Here is a 20,005-nt window from a genome sequence, read left to right as displayed (position 1 = left end):
AAGGTGCATATAGTAATCAATGTAGTCAACACTAAATTTTTCAACATTCATTTACTTTCTTTTTTACTTTTATTTCTGCTTAGATGTTTTTAATATGTAAATAATAAAGAAAAGTCATTTATACATGACTACCATATTTTTAAAAATTTATAGTGAATAGAGATATATATTTACTAGTTTATAGTTCATGGGATAATATTAATCTAATAATTATTTGTTGGCCTTTTAATGCAATGTTTAAGTATGTAAATGGATAGAGAATCAACGCGTGGGATATATAATGTTAATCTCATAATTATTTGTTTGAACTTTGAATTGACTTTTTAAAGTATCAAAATGGATAGAAAATCATGGGATAATGTTAATATAATAATCATTGTTTGAACTTTTAATACATATTTTAAGTATGGAAATGGTGTATCTATATATTACACATGAAAGACATGGAACAAATAATTATTATTTCTATGAATTAAGTTAATTGATATTATTTTAACATGTCGAGAAGGTGCATATAGTAATCAATGTAGTCAATCTTACATTTTTCAACATTCATTCACTTTCCTTTATTTTTATTTCTGTTTAGATGTTTTTATCATGTGAATAATAAAGAAAAGATCATGTATACTCATATATGTATATAGAACAATAAAACAAACAAAGAATATCATATATAATTTACAAACATTAGTAGCTCTCTTTTGTTGTGATATATATTGATCATGGCTAAGATATCATGTTCTTCTTTCTTCGTACTCATGCTAGTGTTTTCAGGTAATTTCATGTTTTTCACTTTCAAATATAAAAAAATAGTTTTTAATTTTTACATTACATAAAATATTTAAGCGTGTACACATATATATATATAGTTTCATATCATAACAGATGGTATTTTACTTTTTCAGTTTTTTCATTGGTTGAGAAGGCTAAAGGAGATGAACGTTGTACCATAATCATTCATCCAGGATCTCCATGTGACCCTTCTGATTGTGTTCAGTACTGCTATGCGGAGTACAATGGAGTTGGAAAATGTATTGCATCCAAACCTGGTAGAAGTGCTAATTGTATGTGTACTTATAATTGTTAAAGAGACAAATTCTTAATAATTTCTATAATCTATATGAATAAAAAATTTGGAGGGTTTTCCGCCTTTTTGTGATTGGATAATTATTGAAAAAATTAAGAAGATTTCACTTACATTGTTGTCAATATTTTTTAAAAAAACATAAAATCAGATTAAACATAACTTATAGAGGTAAGTTTTAAATAATTGTGTTGCTGTAGTTAAAAACTTAATTTTCTGAATCAGTATGAATAAAACTTTGAGAGTTCCTCATCATTTCTTAAATTTCTTAATTCTTATAATGATGATGATGAATAGTTAAAAAAAAACAAATGTCCGAATATTTGATATTAACATTATTCATAATTTTTCTGGATGATTTTAACATTTTACAATGATAACCTATTGTATACAATGGACGGATCTATAGATCACAATGACCGACAACTTAACATACAGTAATAATCCGCAACACAAAGATCATGTTAGAAGGGTCAACTTGCAGCAAGAACCTCCAAAAAAACTAACCTTTAATGTGTGGGAAAAATTGTATAGTCTGGGAATTGAAGACGTTACCTTATGTACGAGCACTAACCTTTAATGTGTGGAAAAAATTGTCCACTTCGAATCGTATATACAATTGCATCGAAATCACGAAGAGTTAGTAAGACAACATTGTAACCGCTATAAATTCAGGGCCAATCTCTTTCTTCTATCTTGCACATAATCTTTGTGTTGTGGATGACGTTTTCTCGTAGCAGCTCGATCTCCTTCTTCATCCTCACTTTTTATTCGCTGTCATAATTAATCCTACGATCTCTTCACACGTCTCATCCTTCATCAAGCTCCAGAGCTCCGACGAATCTCGCTCTTCCGTCGCTTCCTACTGCGAGGGCTGGAGATTGACCGCCGAGACCAACAATGCCGGAACCTGTAGGGTGGTTCCGTCTCAATGCGAAAACTACGTTAAAAACTATATCAAAAGCGGCCAGTTCGACAAAAATTACGATGTACTCGCTAGTTACGCCATACGGTAAAACGATCAATCTTGCCGGAAACGGTAAGGACGTGTTATACGATGAAACTTTTCTCGAATCTTGAGTACTACAAGGCTCATGGTTACGGATAATTCCCATGCACACTCTATTATTAGCCTTAATTTGGATTTTGTGTTATTATATCTAACGTTCATAATGATTGTTTGACTAACTTCGTTAACCATCAAACCGGGAGATTTGCGCATTCAGATCTGGTTTCTCGGTTCAAGATTTTTGGTGGCGGACTAATCGGTTTTTGAGTAATTTGTTAACCATGACTTAGGAGAGTGAAAAACAATGTCGAGAAGCCATTTTTACCAAATGAGAATAAATACCTCATTCTAGTTAATTAAGAAAAATTTACATGTAATTTATATTACAAAATACAAATCAATCACAATGGCCTCTCCTCACGTCCTTCCGATTTTTGTATGCATGTGAGTATTTATTTCTAATTTTCAGTGGTCTGTATGAATTACCATCTTTAAAAATACCCATAGAATTCAAATTAACCTTTTCATGATAAATATATATAATTTGAAATTTTCCTAAAAGCTAAGGACATACATACTAACAAAATTAGGGGGTAGTGTTAATTAATCTATAAATATGGTGATGAATAGGATAGAAAACAGTCAAACACAATAGTTTTGCTAGCTACAGTGTGATAAGAGAATCATGGGATAATATTAATTAATCTAGTATTATTTGTTTGAACTTTGAATACATTTTTTAAGTATGGAAATGGATAGAGATACACATGAAAAAAAAAAAAAATCTATGTATTAAGTTAACTGCTATAGTTTTAAGTTTTAACACTTTGAGAAGGTGCATATAGTAATCAATGTAGTCAAGTCAACACTACATTTTTCAACATTTATTTACTTACTTTTTACTTTTATTTCTGCTTAGATGTTTTTATTATGTGAATAATAAAGAAAAGTCATGTATACCTCGATATATATTAACACAAGCATTACATAACAATAAAGCAAAGAAAATAGCTTTTCATTTTTCATCTCTAATTTACAAAACATTAGTATTCTGTTGTTGTGAATTGTGATATATTTGATCATGGCCAACATATCATGGTCTCATTTTCTTATACTCATGCTTGTGTTCTCAGGTAATTTCATGTTTCCCACTTCCAAACATCAAAAAGTAGTTTTCATCTTTACATTACATTACACATCTAAGCGTGTACACATATACACTATATTGTTTCACATCATAACATATGGTATTTTACTTTTTAATATTTTCAGTGGTTAAGAAGGGTAAGGGAGATCAGACTGATAAGTATTGTACTATAATCATTGATCCAAGAACTCCATGTGACCTTGTTGATTGTCGCCTAAGCTGCTATACGGGGTACAATGGAGTTGGGAAATGTATTGCATCCAAAGCTAGTAGAACTCCTAATTGTGTGTGTACTTATAATTGTTAAAGTGGCAAATTCTAAATAATAATGTTTTATAATTAAGAAAATATTTTCCATAATAATCTATATGAATAAATAAAATTGGAAGTTCTTCAGCCCTTCTTGTAATTGAATATTTAATGGAAACATTGAGGTGATGATTTCAGCCACCTTATTGTTAATTTTCAAAATTATAAAATTAATCAAACATATATAGTAATGATTGGAAACTTTATAGAGATAATTTTTTACCAACTCTCAAAACTATATAAAGATGCAAAAAGAGGGAGCTTATAACCTAACCACTAATGAATACATTGCTTTGCCATGTTCAAAAACGCTGCCAAAGTGACCGCATCTGATTAGCGTCGTCATAGCGCGTGTAATGACAATTTGAACAATAATTCATTAAAATATGGTTATAGTATAATTTTTGGAAATGTTTTGATTTACCTCTATTATTACCAAATCAAATTCAGCCAGTGAAGACGTTGTAGTTCTCAACAAAAATCACGTGGGAGTGTAAATACGACAATAATGTTCCATCTTTCTATATTTTAAATTCGCGACCTATCTTCTTCTTTCATCCAATAGTTGAAAAACAGAAAAAGCCTCTCCAATGACTTTTTCTCGTAGCAGCTCGATTACGTTCTTCATCGTTGCTTTATTCACCGTCTTAATTAATCCGGCGATCTCTTCTCGCGCCGCGTCCTTCATCAAGCTGCCTCGGTCTTCCATCGCTTCATACTGCGAGAGTTGGAGATTAGCCGCTGAGACCAACAATGTTGGACCCTGGAAGGTGATTCCGTCCCAATGCGAAAACTATATTAAAAACTACATCAACGGAGGCCAGTTCGACAAAGACTACGATGTAGTCGCTAGTTACGCCATTGACTACGCTAAAACGGTCAAGGTTGGCGGAGACGGCAAGGACGCGTGGGTCTTTGACATCGATGAGACGCTTCTCTCCAATATTGAGTACTACAAGGCTAATGGTTACGGGTAAATGCTCTCTCATGTTATTATTACCGTTAGATTCTGTTTTATCAACGAATAATATGATTGTATTGTTTGACTAACTTCGTTGACCATGCATTAAACCGGGAGATTTGTGGATTCAGATCTGGTTCTTGGTTTGAGATTTCTTTTGTGTTATTTTTCGATATTGTACCGAGTGATTTGTTGATGGTGGATTTAGGTCTGAACCGTACGATAGTATTAAATACAATGAGGTGGTGGAAAAAGGAAAAGACCCAGGTTATGATGCGAGCTTGAGGCTCTACAAAGCTCTCAAGAAACTTGGTTTCACTATCATTTTACTAACTGGCCGAGACGAAGGTCATAGAAGTGTCACCGAGAAAAATCTTCGGGATGCCGGTTATTTCGGTTGGAACCGACTCCTCTTGAGGTAAAAAGCTATACCAAACCACTTCTCTTGTTTTGTTTACCAATCTACTAACTAATTTACTAAACTTATGAACCGGTAAATGCAGGGGTCAAAATGATCAAGGGAAAACAGCAACACAATACAAATCAGAGCAGCGATCACAAGTTGTAAAAGAAGGCTACACAATCCATGGTAATACTGGAGATCAATGGAGTGACTTGCTAGGTTTTGCCGTGGCTTCTCGTTCTTTCAAAGTCCCAAATCCCATGTACTATGTTGCTTGATCACCATCTGCCATTGATATATTGCATGATAATTTATCATTTATGTATGAATAAGGATTTATGAATGTATCCCATAATTCACCGAATGTAGCCATTCTTAATGTACCACGTCCTATATTTTTAGTAGGATTCATACGTCACTGGTATGTAAGAAAAGGGGACTGATTAACCAAATAATTTTGATCATAATTGTGAAACAAAATCCAGATAATGCTTAGATAGTAGTTATACTCTAATCCAATTGATTTGATCAACATTTTTCTATATATAAAATTCTTGATTCTGCTAACTAATTAACTAATTAAAGTTTTTGGTTTGGTAAGAGTTGCGAAACGATAACCAATAATAAATGGGAGACATCATTATCTCTTTTTCTAAATCTCTCCAATGGCGTCTCTTCGTAGCCTTTCGATTTGGTTCTTCTTCTTCTTCGTCTTCGTCTTCTTAATCAATCCCTCCATTTCTATTCGAACTTCCTTCATCAAGCTTCCCGGAAGCGACGGATCTCGCTACTGCGACAGCTGGAGATTAGCCGCCGAGACCAATAACGTCGGAACTTGGGATCTGATTCCGTCAATCTGCGTGGATTCCGTCGCCGAGTATCTTAACGGAGACCAGTTTTTATCCGATTACAGTGTCATCGTCGATTATGCTCTCGCGTTTGCGAAATCGGTTGAAATTTCCGGCGACGGCAAGGACGTGTGGATCTTCGATATCGACGAGACGCTTCTCACGAATATTGACTACTACAAGGCTCATGGTTACGGGTATGTTCTATCTATTATTAGCCGTTGGATTTTGTTTTTATCTACAATAATCAACGGTGACTATTTGACTTTACTTCGTTGACCCTATTACTAAACCGGAATCTTAGAGTAGGTTTAAGAATTACGAATTTAGATCCGGTTCTAGGTTTAAGACTTCCGGTTCTGTTGTAATTGCTGCGTTTTCTCTAGCGTGCTGATCGGTTATTGTTTTTTTTTTTCTTTTGTTTCTGGTCGAGTAGGTCTGAACCGTATGACGATAATAAATTTAGTGAGTGGGTGGAACAAGGAACAGCTCCAGCTTTTGATGCGAGCTTGAGACTGTACAATGCTCTCAAGAAACTTGGTTTCACTATCATTTTGCTAACCGGTCGGGACGAGCATCAAAGGACTTCCACCGAGACAAATCTCCGGGATGCCGGTTATTCCGGTTGGGAACGTCTCCTCTTGAGGTAAACACATAAAAATCAGAAGACTTGAACCAAATTTCGTGTATCTCAATTTCCAAAACATTAACAATACCAAATCGGTATATACCTATGCAGAGGTCCAAATGATCAAGGGAAGTCAGCTACAAATTACAAATCCGAGCAGCGATCGAAACTGATTGAGGAAGGTTTCAAAATCCGTGGCAATAGCGGTGATCAATGGAGTGACTTGCAAGGTTTTGCCGTGGCTGATCGTTCTTTCAAAGTCCCAAATCCCATGTACTACATTCCTTGATCACTATTCATTTCTGATTTTATGTATTGAGTAACAACCACTTATGTGTTTTAGACGTTAATATTACCTTTGCTCCTATATTACATTGATCTTTAGTATAAACATTAACTAATACTTTCATATAAAGTATAATTATAATTGCTTTGTATCTTCCATAATTACGACCGGAGAAAAGCTTAAAAGAAGCTCGTCTTCTATAACCTTAACCATCACTCTTTGAGGAAGACTGACCATAACCACTCGGCTCATTGGTTCCTTACCGGGCGGTGAGGGAAGCACTATGACCTGTCCACCTCCAGCTACAGGCCCTTCTACATAGCAAGATACGTGGCTCAGAGCCAAATCCTCCTCGAACATCATCGGACGTGAATGAGACATGTTTTCTAAATTAGTACACACGAGATCCGAACCATTTGATATCGCACCGTTATTGCTACTCAACCACTCAATCAAGTCCATGACCGTGTCGTAGTCTAGTCTCTTGGTTATGCTCTCAATCTCTTGAACAGCGTGGAATAAGAGTTTATCTTTGGTTTTAACCGGTTTGGAGTAGGGAACCTTGTGATAAACCATGCAATTACCAAAATAACTTTGGTCTAAACGCAACAATTTCCTAACGTCTAAGCACAAGGACATGTCCATGAGCTCGTTTCTTTTTCCTTTGGCTCGACTCACACAGACCCAAAAGAGTCCAGCCAAAATCTCAAATGTCGAAATCCTTGGCTCATTCTCGCCGGCTCTGACCAGCGGATCCGGGAACAGAAAAGTAACGGTGACCATATGGTCCTCGGTCATGTTTGACGGTGAAGCCGTTAGAGAGCAAGATTTGATGTAATGGCTAAGCAGTTGGTTGTTAGAGATTAGTCTTTGGTTGGAAAACCGGCGAGGCGGCAACGGGTGGAATAGTGGTGGAGCCATCATGGACCGAGACAAAGTTAAATCTGCCCAAGCTCGAATAAACATCATTGCACAAACTGGATCGGCTAAGAGATGGCTACAACTCAATCCAATAGCTAACCCACCACTTTCAAACTCAGTTACCTGTAGATAAAAATAAACAAGAAAAAGTAAGACAAAACCAGACCGTACTAAACCAAACCAAAATAAACCGGATTGAATATACCTGAACACAGAAGGTAGACCAATAATATTGAAGATGATACATGTCTTCCCAATGAACAAGCTTGAGTTCTTCCTCTCTATTTACACTCCTAAGCCATTCCTTAACTGACCCGGTTGCTCTGGCCTCCACCATCCTCACGCCGGCGTCGTTGCTCTTTACCATCCATCGTTGGCTTAAATCCTTATTCTCTTCCATACCATCAACTTCTTTAACCAGTCTCCCGGTTACAATCGGATAACAATTGAGTGTGTATGCTAATGACTCCCTTAATTTTTTTGTGATTTCTCCCGGTTCTCTAGTCTTGGAACACCGGTAATAGTAGACTAGACGAATGTGGTTTGGTTCCATGACGTGGTCCAATACTGATAACTGGTATAATCGCCCTGGTTCAATCGATCTAGTGCTCACCACGGTTCTTTTGCATATGAATCTCACGCGGTCCTCCTCCATTATTGTCTTCTCTTTAGCAAACATTTTTCGTTGTATTATTCTTTGGTTAGAATCCACTTTTGATGTGAGCTTGTATACCATATATATATGATATGTGCGTTTGTTGGTGTGTATTTACATATTTCAACACATACTTTTCCCATGAACTAAACAACCCTCCCCTAAGGGAATGTAGAATTATCATGGTCCCGTAAAACATGTTTCTGTTATGGTCGGGTTCATGAAAACCCCTAAACATAAATTGGTAGTATAGTATATATATATATATAACTAATTTAGCCATCTATACTATATCCACCGGTGATCAATGGAGTGACTTGCAAGGTTTTGCCGTGGGTGATTGTTCTTTCAAAGTCCCAAATGCGGTGTACTACATACATTGCTTGATCACTCATTCATCTAATTGATTCAAAACAAGATATTTTCCGGTGAAATTCACTAAGCCAAGTCTTTGCTTTAATTACATTTACTGGGCACCTTATTCTTACGTTAGATTTTTACAAAATTCTTCTGCTTACAAAACAACATTAGCAACGATTGGATTACACAGAAGAGGAATTAACGTTTAATTTGGTCACTAATCAACTAATTAATAAGTTACAAAAAAGATAGATCATTCAGCATCAACCATTAATAAAAAAAAGCTTCTAACTTTAGAAACTTTCATGGAGGAGATGAAGTGTAGTATTGATTATTACTCTCTCTCAATCCAACACTTATCGCAGCACAAGCCAAAGGCTGCGTCGGAATCCTAAAACAGCTCATAGCTCCGCCGGAATAACCGGAACAATCCGGCTGCGGCCGCTGCGAATTCCTCCCGGGAATACAATTCCCAACGAAATCAAACCCGAAACTAACCCTGGAAGAACATTCAGAGCTAAACCCAGAGAAGAAATTGAACGCAACAGTGAGATTAATAAGATTCCTCAACGAACAAACCAAATCAGGAACCTCCCCAGAGAATTTATTGTGAGCAAGATTCAAAATTTCAATCGCCGACAAGCAAGAGATCGTATCTGGAACATGACCCATCAATGCATTGTAGCTAACGTCAAAGACTTCAATTTCAGAGAACATACCAACAGATTCCGGTATACAACCGGTTAACTGGTTATTCAAAAGCAAAACTTCCTTAACCCTCGATCCCGTCAGACCAAAACTCGTCGGAATTTCGCCGGAAAATCTGTTATTCGCGAGATTAATAACCGAAGCCGGAGAATTTCCGAGGTTTCTTGGGATTTCTCCGACGAATTGATTGTTATTGAGGAGAATCGCGTCTAACCGTTTGTTGAAAAGCTCTTCAGGGATGAAACCGGTTAAACTATTAAACCGGAGATCGAGGTAAACCAGATTTGGTATGTAGAGTGTGACTAAAGGGAAAGGACCTGAGAGTTTATTGTTGCTTAGATCAAGTTCTTGAAGAGAAGCTAAAGATTTGAAAGAATCTGGGATTTGCCCTGAGAATCTGTTACTGTTGAGATGGAGAATATTGAGGTCTGAGAGTAAAGCTAGGTCTTTGACAAGTGTGCCTTTGAGATTTGCATGGTTAAGATCTATAGAGGTTATAGATTGACCAGAACAGAACACACCTTTGTAAGAACAAACATCTGATCCAACCCATGTTTTGAGAACATTTGATGGATCCTCTCTCATGGCTGATTTCCAAACTTGAAGAGCATTGTAAGCTACCCTGTTTGGAGCTGATGATCCTGGAACAGCATTACGATTTCCACCGTTGTTGTATCCACCGCCAACCCAAACACCACCGCCACCGCCACCGCCGCCGCCGCCGATTCCTACTCCAACGCCGCCTCCTACTCCAAAAGAAGCATCTGTCTGAACCAAACCACCCAAAAACAGGAAGAAACAGAGAAGCTTAAAGTTGTTGCTGCCTTTCTTCTTCTTAGACATTTTTTCCTTCAAAGTAGTTTTTTCAAGAGTTTGACACTTAAGGAAAGAGAATGAATAGTGATTGTTTCAGTGGATTAATGAGTTTTGTGTGAGTGTGTGTGTGTGAGAGAGAGAGAGAGAGAGAGAGAGAGTGTGAGATTATGAAAAACAGAGTGGATGTGGTTGAAGAAGCATTGATGATATGAGAGAGGGGACAAGATTATCAAAAAGAGTTCTTATTTGTTCCTTGTGTAGTTATGTCACATTTGCCTTTGTATTGTTAAGTTTTACTGTTTATGTTCAACTTATGATTGCATGAATCATATCACGGGTTTTTCTTCTTTTTCCTTTTGTTCCACTTTGTTATTTCAATGCATTTTAGTGTAAAATATTGAATCACATGTTTTGACAAATTGTTACATTTGTCATTTGAATGGATGCACTAGTTTGATTCCGTTCTTGATAAGTTAACTAATAATGGTTTTTAAGTTCCACCTACTAAACAAGTTCTAATTGATTGTGAATCTTTTAGACAGAAGTAATCAAGAATGCAATAATAAATGGAAAAAAAATTGAACAGAATCTAGATGAAGCTATAAATAAGAAAAGGCATATAGCTTGTGACTGTGAATATTGTGTTGTTGACTTGTGTTGTAGAGAGAGATATTTTGGGAGTGTGATTTTTTTTTTACTGCATCACATGGAATTGCACAAATGCATTTGTGTCTCCATTGAACAATTTTATTTAATATATGTAGCTGCATTGAATCCAAATGTTTTTCAATGCAATTATTGAGAGGAAAGCTTATACTCTTGCAATAAATTACTTTACTTGATCTAGCTAAACAACAAAATTTTTAGATTTCCAAGCATTCACTATAAAACAAAAACACAACAAACACAATGGTATTGACAACGAAATAAATTTCTCTGTATTTCGAAATACCAATTGCTCTACTATTTCTTATAACTTGAGTTGAGCTGTTTAAAGAGGATTGATATGCTAGAAAGTAGTTTTCAATACGATATGGATGGAGACAAAAAAAATGGAAAACAGTTTGTGGTCATTTGCAGGATTTAAATAGATAAGTCTTTCTATTTTTCGAAATAACGTACCAACCATTAAAAGAGCATGAGATCCGTACCAAAAATGGCCATGATCAGGGTTTACGAAAACTTTGATTTTGTTCAACTGTTTGTTATTCAGAATAAAGTTGGTTTTAGGCTTTTAGGCAAGGACATACTCACAAACTAAACGTTGTTCTAGTTCGATTCAATTTTTATTTCAGTTTAAAGACCTTGACGGACAGGAAGACCCAAAGACAAATGATAATCACGTTTTTGGCAACCATATGCTGACATGCATTAATGCATACGTAATTCAATTGCAAGTAGGCCTTTAATGGGCTCAATGAGCCCAGTTCCTAAGAAGCCTAGTTGCTAGTTCTTGGGTAGTATTATTCCGTTGGAAACGATCAAGTTAATTTGAATACTTAATTAGTACTAAAACGAAACAACTATTTTCTTTGTGAAAATCGCATATTTCTTATGTAACTCTTCTGTTGGACAAAACGACCGGTGTTTTTTGTATTCAAAAACTAGATATTTTCTTCTTCTTCTTCTTCTTCTTTTTTGTTCTGTGGGGCAACAACTAGTAATTAACTTACAATACATATTAAAAACTCCATATTGCATGTTAGTTTTTTTTTGTTAGCTTGGCTTATATTATATAGTCTACTAATTTATACTAGTGATTGTCGATGTATCACCATCCGATTCAAATTCAGAAATTGTTAATAACAATATAAATTGATTCCTTTGATCATTTGCTAAATTAACACTTTGTCTAGTAATGATGGAGTCCACATAAAAAACAAACAAGCATACAGAAAGATAAATTGATTCGTGGAGTCTATATAAAGACGGACAATGCAATTTAAATATATAATTATATGTATATAAAAGTACAAAACATGATATACAATTTGAATACTAGGACGTTAAAAAAGATTTCAAGGAATATAATATGAGTTCAAAATATGAAATGGGAAATCGAATCCATTTGTCGAAAGAGAAAAAAAATTATTAAAAAGAAAGAAATAAGCAAAAAAGGTAAATATTGTCTGTTTATTCCTTTATTCCAGTTTCGAAATCTAACCATGGCAGAAAGAAAAAAGAAAAATAAAAAATAAAAATAGAGAGGTCTCATCTTCCGGCCTCTCTCCCCATGTTGATTTTGCTTTATCCTCTCCCAATTAACTACTTAACCGAATCTTTTGGATCGATATTGATGACTTGCTACCTTAATTTCGCGGCAGCCAAAATTCTACATTAAGTTAGCTAAACAACATGAATTTGTTATCGATCCCATACTATTTGTTCACTATATAATTTTGTCAACTAATAAGGTTAATCTAAATTTATAAAATAAATTTTGTTAATGTAATAAGCACTTAATTAGAAATTTGAAATTGTGAACATTGAAATATCACTATATATTTTGGATATAAATATCCAAAGATGAGTTAGGCATGCCGTTATAGCGGTCATTTGATAATATGCTAGAAGACGAGTGGAATATGGAATATATATATATATATAGAGAACAAAGCATCAAGAAGGTTGGAATGCAATATAAACAATACGTATAGATAAAGACATATTATATGGACAAACTTAAAGACTAAAGAGACCAAACATAAACATAGATAAGTGCTTTTGTAAGATGATATTACTTCTTATATTCTATAGGGTACAGATTCCATTATTCCACAGTTCAAAAAAATCGAACAGGAATTCATTTTTAGTTGACTTGGTGTAGTTCCCTCCTCTCTTGTTTCAAACAAATCAAAACTCACACAATGAAAATGTACTCTTACTTATACGGTTTTTAAGATATTCATTTTAATTAGTTTCCAACATAGTAGAAGTCTTTTCTTAACATTATACATCATTCCACTGAATTTACAATAACTTCTTTATTAACATTTTAAACCTTATTAAAAGTCTTCTAATTAAATTCCTAACACTGTAGACTAGTAGCCACTAATATACAAATCAAACTAAATCTGAAGGTTTATGATACTGAACTATAGGTTATGCTACTAGACCATTAAGATTATGACACTTCGAAACAATACTATTAAGACCATGACACATGTATGGTATAGTATTGAGTGAAAGGTCTGACATAATATACTAAACATATAACTTGAAACTAATTTTAGATGATTCCACGATCTAACCGGCCTTTCGTAAATATATAAATGTATAGTATCAGATTTCAATTGACACTTGGGTTTCAGTGCATCGGATTATTACCAAAAGTAAAATGAACTATTTAAAAAGTATAGGGGAAGTGGTATAACAAGCAAATAATACTAGCTAGTATTATTTACCAACATATATATCAAACAAAAACCAATAAATTATACATTTCATATATCCTAATTAACAAAAACAAAGAAATCAAACAACAAAAGAAATGAATTTAAAATAACATGTAATAAACATACTTATATCTAATTTTATATGGACTGTTGATGATTTTCATGCAATTTTCCTTGCTTTTCTTCTTCTTAGTCTCTTTGGAATATAACAGCTTTTTCTCTCATGCTTTTTTCTTTCCTTTTTTTCCTTTTTTTTATATATATATCAAAATCCTTTTGAACTATATAACAAAAAGGCACTTGATCTTTGGTGCTGCTTAAAAACCCTCCACCATTGCAAAATCATGCATATATAACTTGATTGGTCCAAGATCAAACTATGCACCACTTTCCATATGGAGATGTCATGATGATGATGACGATGAGCATCATGATAGGTATGATAGTAACAGTTTTTCGTGATGTGGGTCGACAAGATCATCAGACTGGAAAATGGCACAATTACCCATGATGATCTTGGTTGTCAGAAGAGTCAGGGGCTGGCCAAAACGTTGAGTACTTCAACCATTCTGCTTCTTGTTGGTTCCCCATTGATGATGACCCCTGCACCAATCCAAATCGCTTCTCAATATATACATACATACTTACACACATATATACCAACCAAAAAAGTCAATCACATTTGGTTTGGTTAGGAACTAACTGAAACTGAACTAACTTAACCAACAAAAAAATACAATGCTAGCATTCCACAAATAGGGTATATATTATGGTTGCCTGCAGGTGTATATATAATTTACATTGTGGAATATGATTTATAAAACCAAAATAATAAGAACATTCCATTAAATTTTAGACAGATTAAAAAAAGGAATGCAGACATGCTGTCCCCCACGAAAACACAATGAAATCTACTAATGTCCCTTACCGAACTTGTCTCGCGAGGTACTACGCATGAAAAAAGACTTTAAAGTATTTACATGTATAATAAACACATTAATTATATGACATACATGTTTATATCCACCATCATTGCCTTTTAAAACAATTTTTAAATGGTTTAAAAAAGAGAAAAGAATCTGAAAATTTTTGTATTGTTCTTTAGAAGAGTAATTTATAGGTAAAAAGCAAACTATAACAAAAGCAAACACATCTCTCTTTCTTTATCTTTTCTGGTTTTGTTTACTTAACACTGTTTTAACTCTTTCCAATTAAGTAAAGAATAAACGCAGAAGGAATATATGTAGTCTTAAGTATCCTTCCCATGCAAAACTGATAAAGAAAAAATATTTATAAAGAAAAAAAATTTCTTAAAAATATTCTTCACTTTCATTCAAATGTAATCTACGTTGTTATCTTCAACCCTTACGGAAAAAATATTATTATTTTAAAACATTTATTTATAATCTCGATTTAAGTCTCTTTCTCTTGTGTATGATGACTGCCATATACAATACTTCTGAATCTACGTGATACCAAGCAACATCTTACTTAATGCATGACATTTTATTTTGGTGATAAATATATGTCTCATATAGTCATATATATAGATACTCGTAATTATTTTTTGAAAAGAATAAAAGATAGCTCATGATGGTTAAAAAGAGGAGTTTTTCATGAAATTAAGAGTCAAAAAAGGGATTAATAACTTACATCTTTTACATCATGATGAGTGGTAGAAGAAGTGCAGCCCATTATGAGTTCTTCCAATCCGGAAGCTGACCTTCCTCCCATCTTCCCATCATTATGTTCTTCTTCTCCTTCTTGACGTAGTTGCTGTTGTGTCTTGCTCAGTCAATAAAGACAAAAGTAATATATCTCAGTAAGGAAATATATTTTAATTCCTTAAGAAAATGATCTTAAGACATTAAAATTAATCATCTTGTCTCTCCATCACCAAAGACCACATTGGTTTGGCTGACACTAAAAAGCGACTTAGCTTTTGCTGGCTTTGGATAATGGATATTAGTTAGACACACCATCTTACTAAACTAAATCAGCATAATTATATATTATACATTGAACTTTAGTTGTTTTTTTCTTGACCAATATCTTCTTCTTTTTTTAACATCCTTGACCAATATCTTATATATACTTTATTTGTCATAATCAGTTTTGGTACAACCCAATTTGCATGCTTATGTAGTCCCATCATTGTTAAGTCACATGCATGCAAATATCTAAAAGACCTAACATGTACAAGAACCACAATTTCTACTACTTAATTAAATACCGACATAGATATGCATACGTGACTGTGTGGAAGAACACAGTAAAAACCTCTATAATTAATTACATTACAAATTCACAACCCTAATTTTTTTTAATAATTAATTGAAATGGTGAGAGCCTTAATTATATAAGTTTGATAGGTTCATGACTCCCACTTCAATCAATAGTAACATAACGTAATTTATATTGATTATTATATATAAATCATAGTGATATTTCAGCTAACTTGTTTAATTTCATGAAACTGTACGTATCCTTCTCCTAAATTAATTAGTTATTTTAATTCAAACAGAAATTAAGGGTGATAAACATTTCTATTTTTTTTGTAGTTCTAGAATGTAAGAAAAAGAGAAGATTAGGTATTTTACCTGGTAATTTTCATTGGGGAGCAAGATTCTATGAACATGATAAGGATTATCGTCAAGAATATTAATGGAGGCATGGTGAAGCGAAGTAGATGGAGAAATAATGGTTGATATCGGATGTGTAGGCTGGCTTATGTTGAATGCATGATGCCGTTGTTGTTGTTGTTGATGATGATGATGGTGATGATCATGAGCCATATGATGTGATGTTGATGATGATGGTTGATGACGATGACGATGTTGTTCTGCCATTACATCCTCACATGTAGCGTGCCCAGTCTGAGGAGTTTCCCTCCTCGCCACCTGAACATTTATAAACTTTTAACTGCTAATTAAAATAACTGATATTATATATACTTTCTTTTTTTATATATAGAAAATTAATTACTTTTATTATATCACAATTCTTTTGGACCGTTGCGGTTTAGACATTGTTTTCTGAGTTTATCACGTCGGGTGAAACTTTAAGTCACATTGTTAGTTAAAAATTGATTATCACCAACCGTTCATTATTATCACGTCGTATAAATTGATTATTTAATTTCCTTAGGTAACTAAATTATAATAAGACAAAGAAAAATCAGAAATTACACAAACAAAATGAGCATTGTTTACTTGCAATACAAGCCAATATAAGAGCCCTAAGCATTATTTTTCCAGCATTCACCTTTGTTTTTATTAATCTTATGCGAGGTTGATAAATATAATTAATAGTCAAATCACATTTTTGGTCCTAATATTACCAGTGAGTATGCAAATTAATTTAGTTATTTTATTAAACGAAAAAATCAAAATGACAAAAATGGGTGCATACCTCATCAAAGCTTTTCATAAACGGAACAAAGCTGAGCTGATCCATTGCATAACTCGGAAGCCCAGCTGCAACCGCCGCAGCCGCAGCTGCTACGGCCATAACGCCACCACCAACGCCGCCTATTTCATCGGATCGATTCGGAGGATTAACATTAATAATTTCTCTAGACGAAGAACAACTCCCACCACTAGTAGTCCCACTATCTCTCCTCATATGATACTCTCCGCCGCCTCCGCCGCTACTCGCTTCACCGCCGCCACCACCTATAGCGTTCAAGCTCGATGTAGAAGACGACCAGTTGCATTGCCTAGGCTGAGTTTGATAAAAGATCTTAGACACAACAAGTTCTCCTTCTTTCTCTTCCTCATGTGTCCCCAAATGATATTGATGCATTACCCAATTGGTTTTCTCCGGTTTTCGATTCTTACCAAAATTGGTATACAAAACCAAAATCTTCTTACAACCTTTTTGCTTACCGTTTACCATAACCGGTCTTGTCTTACCGGTCTTATGCCACCTCGTCTCACCGGAGCTACTACTTCCTTGCAAATTATTGTCACATTCTGTTTGAATCTTTCTTCGCTTTCTTGTTCCCGTCGTGTACGCCTTTGATGGTCTATGAAAGAAGTGTCGGCTTAAACCATCTCTAGTCACTCCTATAAAAGTTGAAAAAAGAAAAATCTCTTTATTGTTAATTTATATGTTTCTTGTGTAACCCAAATTAAAAAGATTCAAACTTTGGTATGACCAAATGAAAAGAAAGAAAAATCAAAACATTGGTTTGACCCTCCGTTGGTAGTCATATCAAGCAATCATATATTATAATGAAGACATGCATGTGTAATTTATAAATAAGATATGCATGAAGAATGTATATATATAGATGTATAGGTTATACAAAAAGGTATGTATATAGTGTAGTTGTGACCAAAGTATAAGAGATATAAAATTTGGTGTGACTCAACTAAAACAAAATCAAACTTTGGTGTGACACAATGCTCTATTATGTATATTAGTCTTATCAAATAATCATATAATGAAGATATATCAAGAATGTGATATATGGACTGCATGAAGGTGTGTATGTACCAGGAAGTTTCTCGGGATGAGTGTAGCAAATGCCGTCTTCGCCTTCAATGGTTGGGATGAATTCGTCAATGAGAGGGTGAGATTTGAAGTCTTTAGCTAACACTTTCGCTTCTAAATGTTCTATCAATTCTTGATCCGTTGGGTCAAATTTCACTCCTGCTGGTAAACCAACCCAATCCTGCTAAAAAGAGGGGAAAACAAAAACTTAATTAATATAAAGAAAAAGAACAAGAGAATATAAGTATATACAACTATACAAATAAAGACTCGTATATAGACGCTTTAAAATTTGGATTTTGAATTGCTGCAAGCGATAGAATAAAACAGAGAGCATCATTCTTGATGTTCTTCATTGATTCTTTTCCTCTTTTTCTTTTTTTTTTCTTTAAAAAACATTTACAAATGACCTAAAAATGAGAAAAAGAAGGTAGAAAGAATTTATTTTTTAAGTGAACTGAAATCAAATAGAAGAAAAAAAAAGGAATATTACTTACTGGTTTGCCTTCGAGCTTGTGGCCGCAGCTAGGACACTTCTTGGATCCACAAAGTTGATGTTCTTCGATCTTGGCGTCTATTATATCCGAACCAGTCACCGAACCAGCAGGATTACTCTTGTTCATCTCAATCTCGAATATCTTTGATCAACTCTCTCTCTTATGCGTCTGCGTGAAGTTGTAAAGATAATAATAACAAAGCTCTTTCGATCATATCCGAGAGTTGGAGTACATATGATAGAAGAAGAAGCTAGATAGTGAAGATATGAATAAACCCTCTATTATTATAGAGAAGAAGCAACTGATTTTGAGGAGACAAGACAAAAGAGGGTTTTTCTTGAAAACCTAACCGACACAAGAAGAAGACAAAGTGAGAATTAATGGGGAAAAACTCCCCCAAATTATGCTAAAAAGAACAAACTTGGTCGAGCGGAATAAGATCTTAGACAGTACTGCAAATCAGGAAAAAGAGAGAGAGAGAGAACAAGGAGAGAGAGAGAGAGTTAATAAACGACGAAGACGAAGGAGGAGGAGAAGACGAAGAAGAAGAGAAAGTGTGAGAGTTTGGGATGTGAAAGGTATATAAATTAATTAAAAAAAAACATTCGAGAGATTTTTTGTTGAGGGAATTAAGATAGTATATAACATAAATATGTATACTATATGATGTATAATATGTGTCTATCTCAAACTTTAACTGAAGAAGTAAGCGAGAAAAAAGGGAAAGGTGGCTCTGAAACCCATTCACTGACCCACCTTTTATTTTGCCTTTGCTGGTTTAAGAAGCCGCTATGAGTCTTTCAAGCGGTTTGTTTACATTTATCTACAAATTCTATACTTTTTTATAATAAAAATATTTATTTATTTATTTGTATGTATAGTATAGGTTTCTACATTCTAACTTATTCCTTTTCCTTTTTGCTACTCTTTTTCTTTAACTTCTCATTTTAGCTATCCTTAAAACATCGAAAATTCATTACAAATTTAGTATTTATAATAGAGTGGAGATATGAATTTTTGAAAATAAAATAATATCAGAAGTTTTTTTTTTACCATCTATGTATCTTTATAATATAATGTAAGTTTCATGCTGGAATAGATTGGAAATTTTCATCGCTATTAACTTTAACATTGTGTATTCTACTATCCTTTAGATGATGTGTATAAATAAATACATATATATATATATATATAAGTAAATTTGGACAAAAAAAATTTATAACTTATTTACTACATGGATTTTGTATTCTTGGTCTATATCTATGATATATTAAAATAATATACTTCACTTCTTAGTTCACACTATACTATAAACATCTAATTTTTCTAGGATAAACGTAAGTTTTTGTAGAAAGTTAATAAGAACAGAAGAGAATAAACAAAACAAAAAAAGTAAAAAAGATGAAGAGAGAAAAAAAGACGAGAAGAAGGAAGAGAGATCACATGGGCATCGAGCTGGAGGAAGTGATCATTATTCTTTT

The 20,005-nt window shown here is 33.9% G+C and overlaps 7 protein-coding genes and 1 pseudogene across 11 annotated transcripts; 5 read left to right on the top strand and 3 right to left on the bottom strand.

The window, feature by feature from the left end:
* Positions 1-722: 722 nt before the first annotated feature.
* On the top strand, positions 723-1,106 carry LCR22 (low-molecular-weight cysteine-rich 22; the record flags this gene model as incomplete). The annotated part of the gene is made up of 2 exons (NM_119072.2): positions 723-774; positions 906-1,106. The coding sequence occupies 2 exons, from the start codon at positions 723-725 to the stop codon at positions 1,085-1,087; spliced, it is 234 nt and encodes a 77-aa protein (NP_194657.1). The 3' UTR covers positions 1,088-1,106.
* Positions 1,107-1,804: 698 nt separating this feature from the next.
* On the top strand, positions 1,805-2,198 carry AT4G29276 (annotated as a pseudogene). Its single transcript has one exon.
* A 932-nt stretch (positions 2,199-3,130) lies between these two features.
* LCR23 (low-molecular-weight cysteine-rich 23) lies at positions 3,131-3,547 on the top strand (the record flags this gene model as incomplete). Its single annotated transcript, NM_001036668.2, has 2 exons — positions 3,131-3,226; positions 3,366-3,547. The coding sequence occupies exons 1-2, from the start codon at positions 3,175-3,177 to the stop codon at positions 3,545-3,547; spliced, it is 234 nt and encodes a 77-aa protein (NP_001031745.1). The 5' UTR covers positions 3,131-3,174.
* Positions 3,548-4,089: 542 nt separating this feature from the next.
* Positions 4,090-5,361, top strand: AT4G29270 (HAD superfamily, subfamily IIIB acid phosphatase). Its single transcript, NM_119071.4, has 3 exons — positions 4,090-4,522; positions 4,719-4,928; positions 5,014-5,361. The coding sequence occupies exons 1-3, from the start codon at positions 4,140-4,142 to the stop codon at positions 5,189-5,191; spliced, it is 771 nt and encodes a 256-aa protein (NP_194656.1). The 5' UTR covers positions 4,090-4,139; the 3' UTR covers positions 5,192-5,361.
* Positions 5,362-5,384: 23 nt separating this feature from the next.
* Positions 5,385-6,836, top strand: AT4G29260 (HAD superfamily, subfamily IIIB acid phosphatase). The gene is made up of 3 exons (NM_119070.4): positions 5,385-5,958; positions 6,198-6,407; positions 6,501-6,836. Exons 1-3 carry the CDS (start codon positions 5,579-5,581, stop codon positions 6,676-6,678), a joined length of 768 nt encoding a protein of 255 aa, NP_194655.1. The 5' UTR covers positions 5,385-5,578; the 3' UTR covers positions 6,679-6,836.
* Positions 6,707-8,299, bottom strand: AT4G29250 (HXXXD-type acyl-transferase family protein). Its single transcript, NM_119069.1, has 2 exons — positions 7,802-8,299; positions 6,707-7,719 (listed from the first exon to the last, which is right to left on the bottom strand). Exons 1-2 carry the CDS (start codon positions 8,273-8,275, stop codon positions 6,811-6,813), a joined length of 1,383 nt encoding a protein of 460 aa, NP_567826.1. The 5' UTR covers positions 8,276-8,299; the 3' UTR covers positions 6,707-6,810.
* Positions 8,300-8,637: 338 nt separating this feature from the next.
* Positions 8,638-10,432, bottom strand: AT4G29240 (Leucine-rich repeat (LRR) family protein). Of its 2 annotated transcripts, NM_001341963.1 has the most exons (2): positions 9,637-10,383; positions 8,738-9,549 (listed from the first exon to the last, which is right to left on the bottom strand). In NM_001341963.1, the coding sequence occupies exons 1-2, from the start codon at positions 10,160-10,162 to the stop codon at positions 8,915-8,917; spliced, it is 1,161 nt and encodes a 386-aa protein (NP_001328902.1). In that variant the 5' UTR covers positions 10,163-10,383; the 3' UTR covers positions 8,738-8,914. The 2 variants fall into 2 exon arrangements, with proteins under 2 accessions (NP_194653.1, NP_001328902.1); NM_119068.3 differs by having other exon boundaries at positions 8,638-10,432.
* Positions 10,433-13,506: 3,074 nt separating this feature from the next.
* NAC075 (NAC domain containing protein 75) lies at positions 13,507-19,216 on the bottom strand. Of its 3 annotated transcripts, none has more exons than NM_001341961.1 (6): positions 18,525-19,150; positions 18,031-18,208; positions 16,942-17,597; positions 16,131-16,430; positions 15,184-15,315; positions 13,507-14,133 (listed from the first exon to the last, which is right to left on the bottom strand). In NM_001341961.1, exons 1-6 carry the CDS (start codon positions 18,648-18,650, stop codon positions 14,032-14,034), a joined length of 1,494 nt encoding a protein of 497 aa, NP_001329814.1. In that variant the 5' UTR covers positions 18,651-19,150; the 3' UTR covers positions 13,507-14,031. The 3 variants fall into 3 exon arrangements, with proteins under 3 accessions (NP_001329814.1, NP_001329813.1, NP_194652.1); NM_119067.2 differs by having other exon boundaries at positions 13,565-14,133; positions 18,031-18,211; positions 18,525-19,216; NM_001341962.1 differs by having other exon boundaries at positions 13,514-14,133; positions 15,184-16,430; positions 18,031-18,211; positions 18,525-19,117.
* Between the last annotated feature and the right edge of the window lie 789 nt (positions 19,217-20,005).

This window comes from Arabidopsis thaliana, chromosome 4 (assembly GCF_000001735.4).
Source record: "Arabidopsis thaliana chromosome 4, partial sequence".
NCBI lineage: Eukaryota > Viridiplantae > Streptophyta > Magnoliopsida > Brassicales > Brassicaceae > Arabidopsis > Arabidopsis thaliana.
This window is presented reverse-complemented; position numbering and strand designations above follow the sequence as displayed.

Bases quoted from the DNA above. Each gene is read 5' to 3' on its own strand.
- AT4G29270 (NM_119071.4), top strand. From the start codon at position 4,140: ATGACTTTTTCTCGTAGCAGCTCGATTACGTTCTTCATCGTTGCTTTA. The intron at 4,523-4,718 runs GTAAATGCTCTC...TGGTGGATTTAG, and splicing joins TACAAGGCTAATGGTTACGG to GTCTGAACCGTACGATAGTA. The intron at 4,929-5,013 runs GTAAAAAGCTAT...CGGTAAATGCAG, and splicing joins TGGAACCGACTCCTCTTGAG to GGGTCAAAATGATCAAGGGA.
- AT4G29260 (NM_119070.4), top strand. From the start codon at position 5,579: ATGGCGTCTCTTCGTAGCCTTTCGATTTGGTTCTTCTTCTTCTTCGTC. The intron at 5,959-6,197 runs GTATGTTCTATC...CTGGTCGAGTAG, and splicing joins TACAAGGCTCATGGTTACGG to GTCTGAACCGTATGACGATA. The intron at 6,408-6,500 runs GTAAACACATAA...ATACCTATGCAG, and splicing joins TGGGAACGTCTCCTCTTGAG to AGGTCCAAATGATCAAGGGA.
- AT4G29250 (NM_119069.1), bottom strand. From the start codon at position 8,275: ATGTTTGCTAAAGAGAAGACAATAATGGAGGAGGACCGCGTGAGATTC. The intron at 7,720-7,801 runs GTATATTCAATC...TTTTATCTACAG, and splicing joins GGTCTACCTTCTGTGTTCAG to GTAACTGAGTTTGAAAGTGG.
- AT4G29240 (NM_119068.3), bottom strand. From the start codon at position 10,162: ATGTCTAAGAAGAAGAAAGGCAGCAACAACTTTAAGCTTCTCTGTTTC.
- NAC075 (NM_119067.2), bottom strand. From the start codon at position 18,650: ATGAACAAGAGTAATCCTGCTGGTTCGGTGACTGGTTCGGATATAATA. The intron at 18,212-18,524 runs GTAAGTAATATT...CCCTCTTTTTAG, and splicing joins ACAAGCTCGAAGGCAAACCA to CAGGATTGGGTTGGTTTACC. The intron at 16,431-16,941 runs GTATGCACCCAT...ATAAATGTTCAG, and splicing joins TTATGAAAAGCTTTGATGAG to GTGGCGAGGAGGGAAACTCC.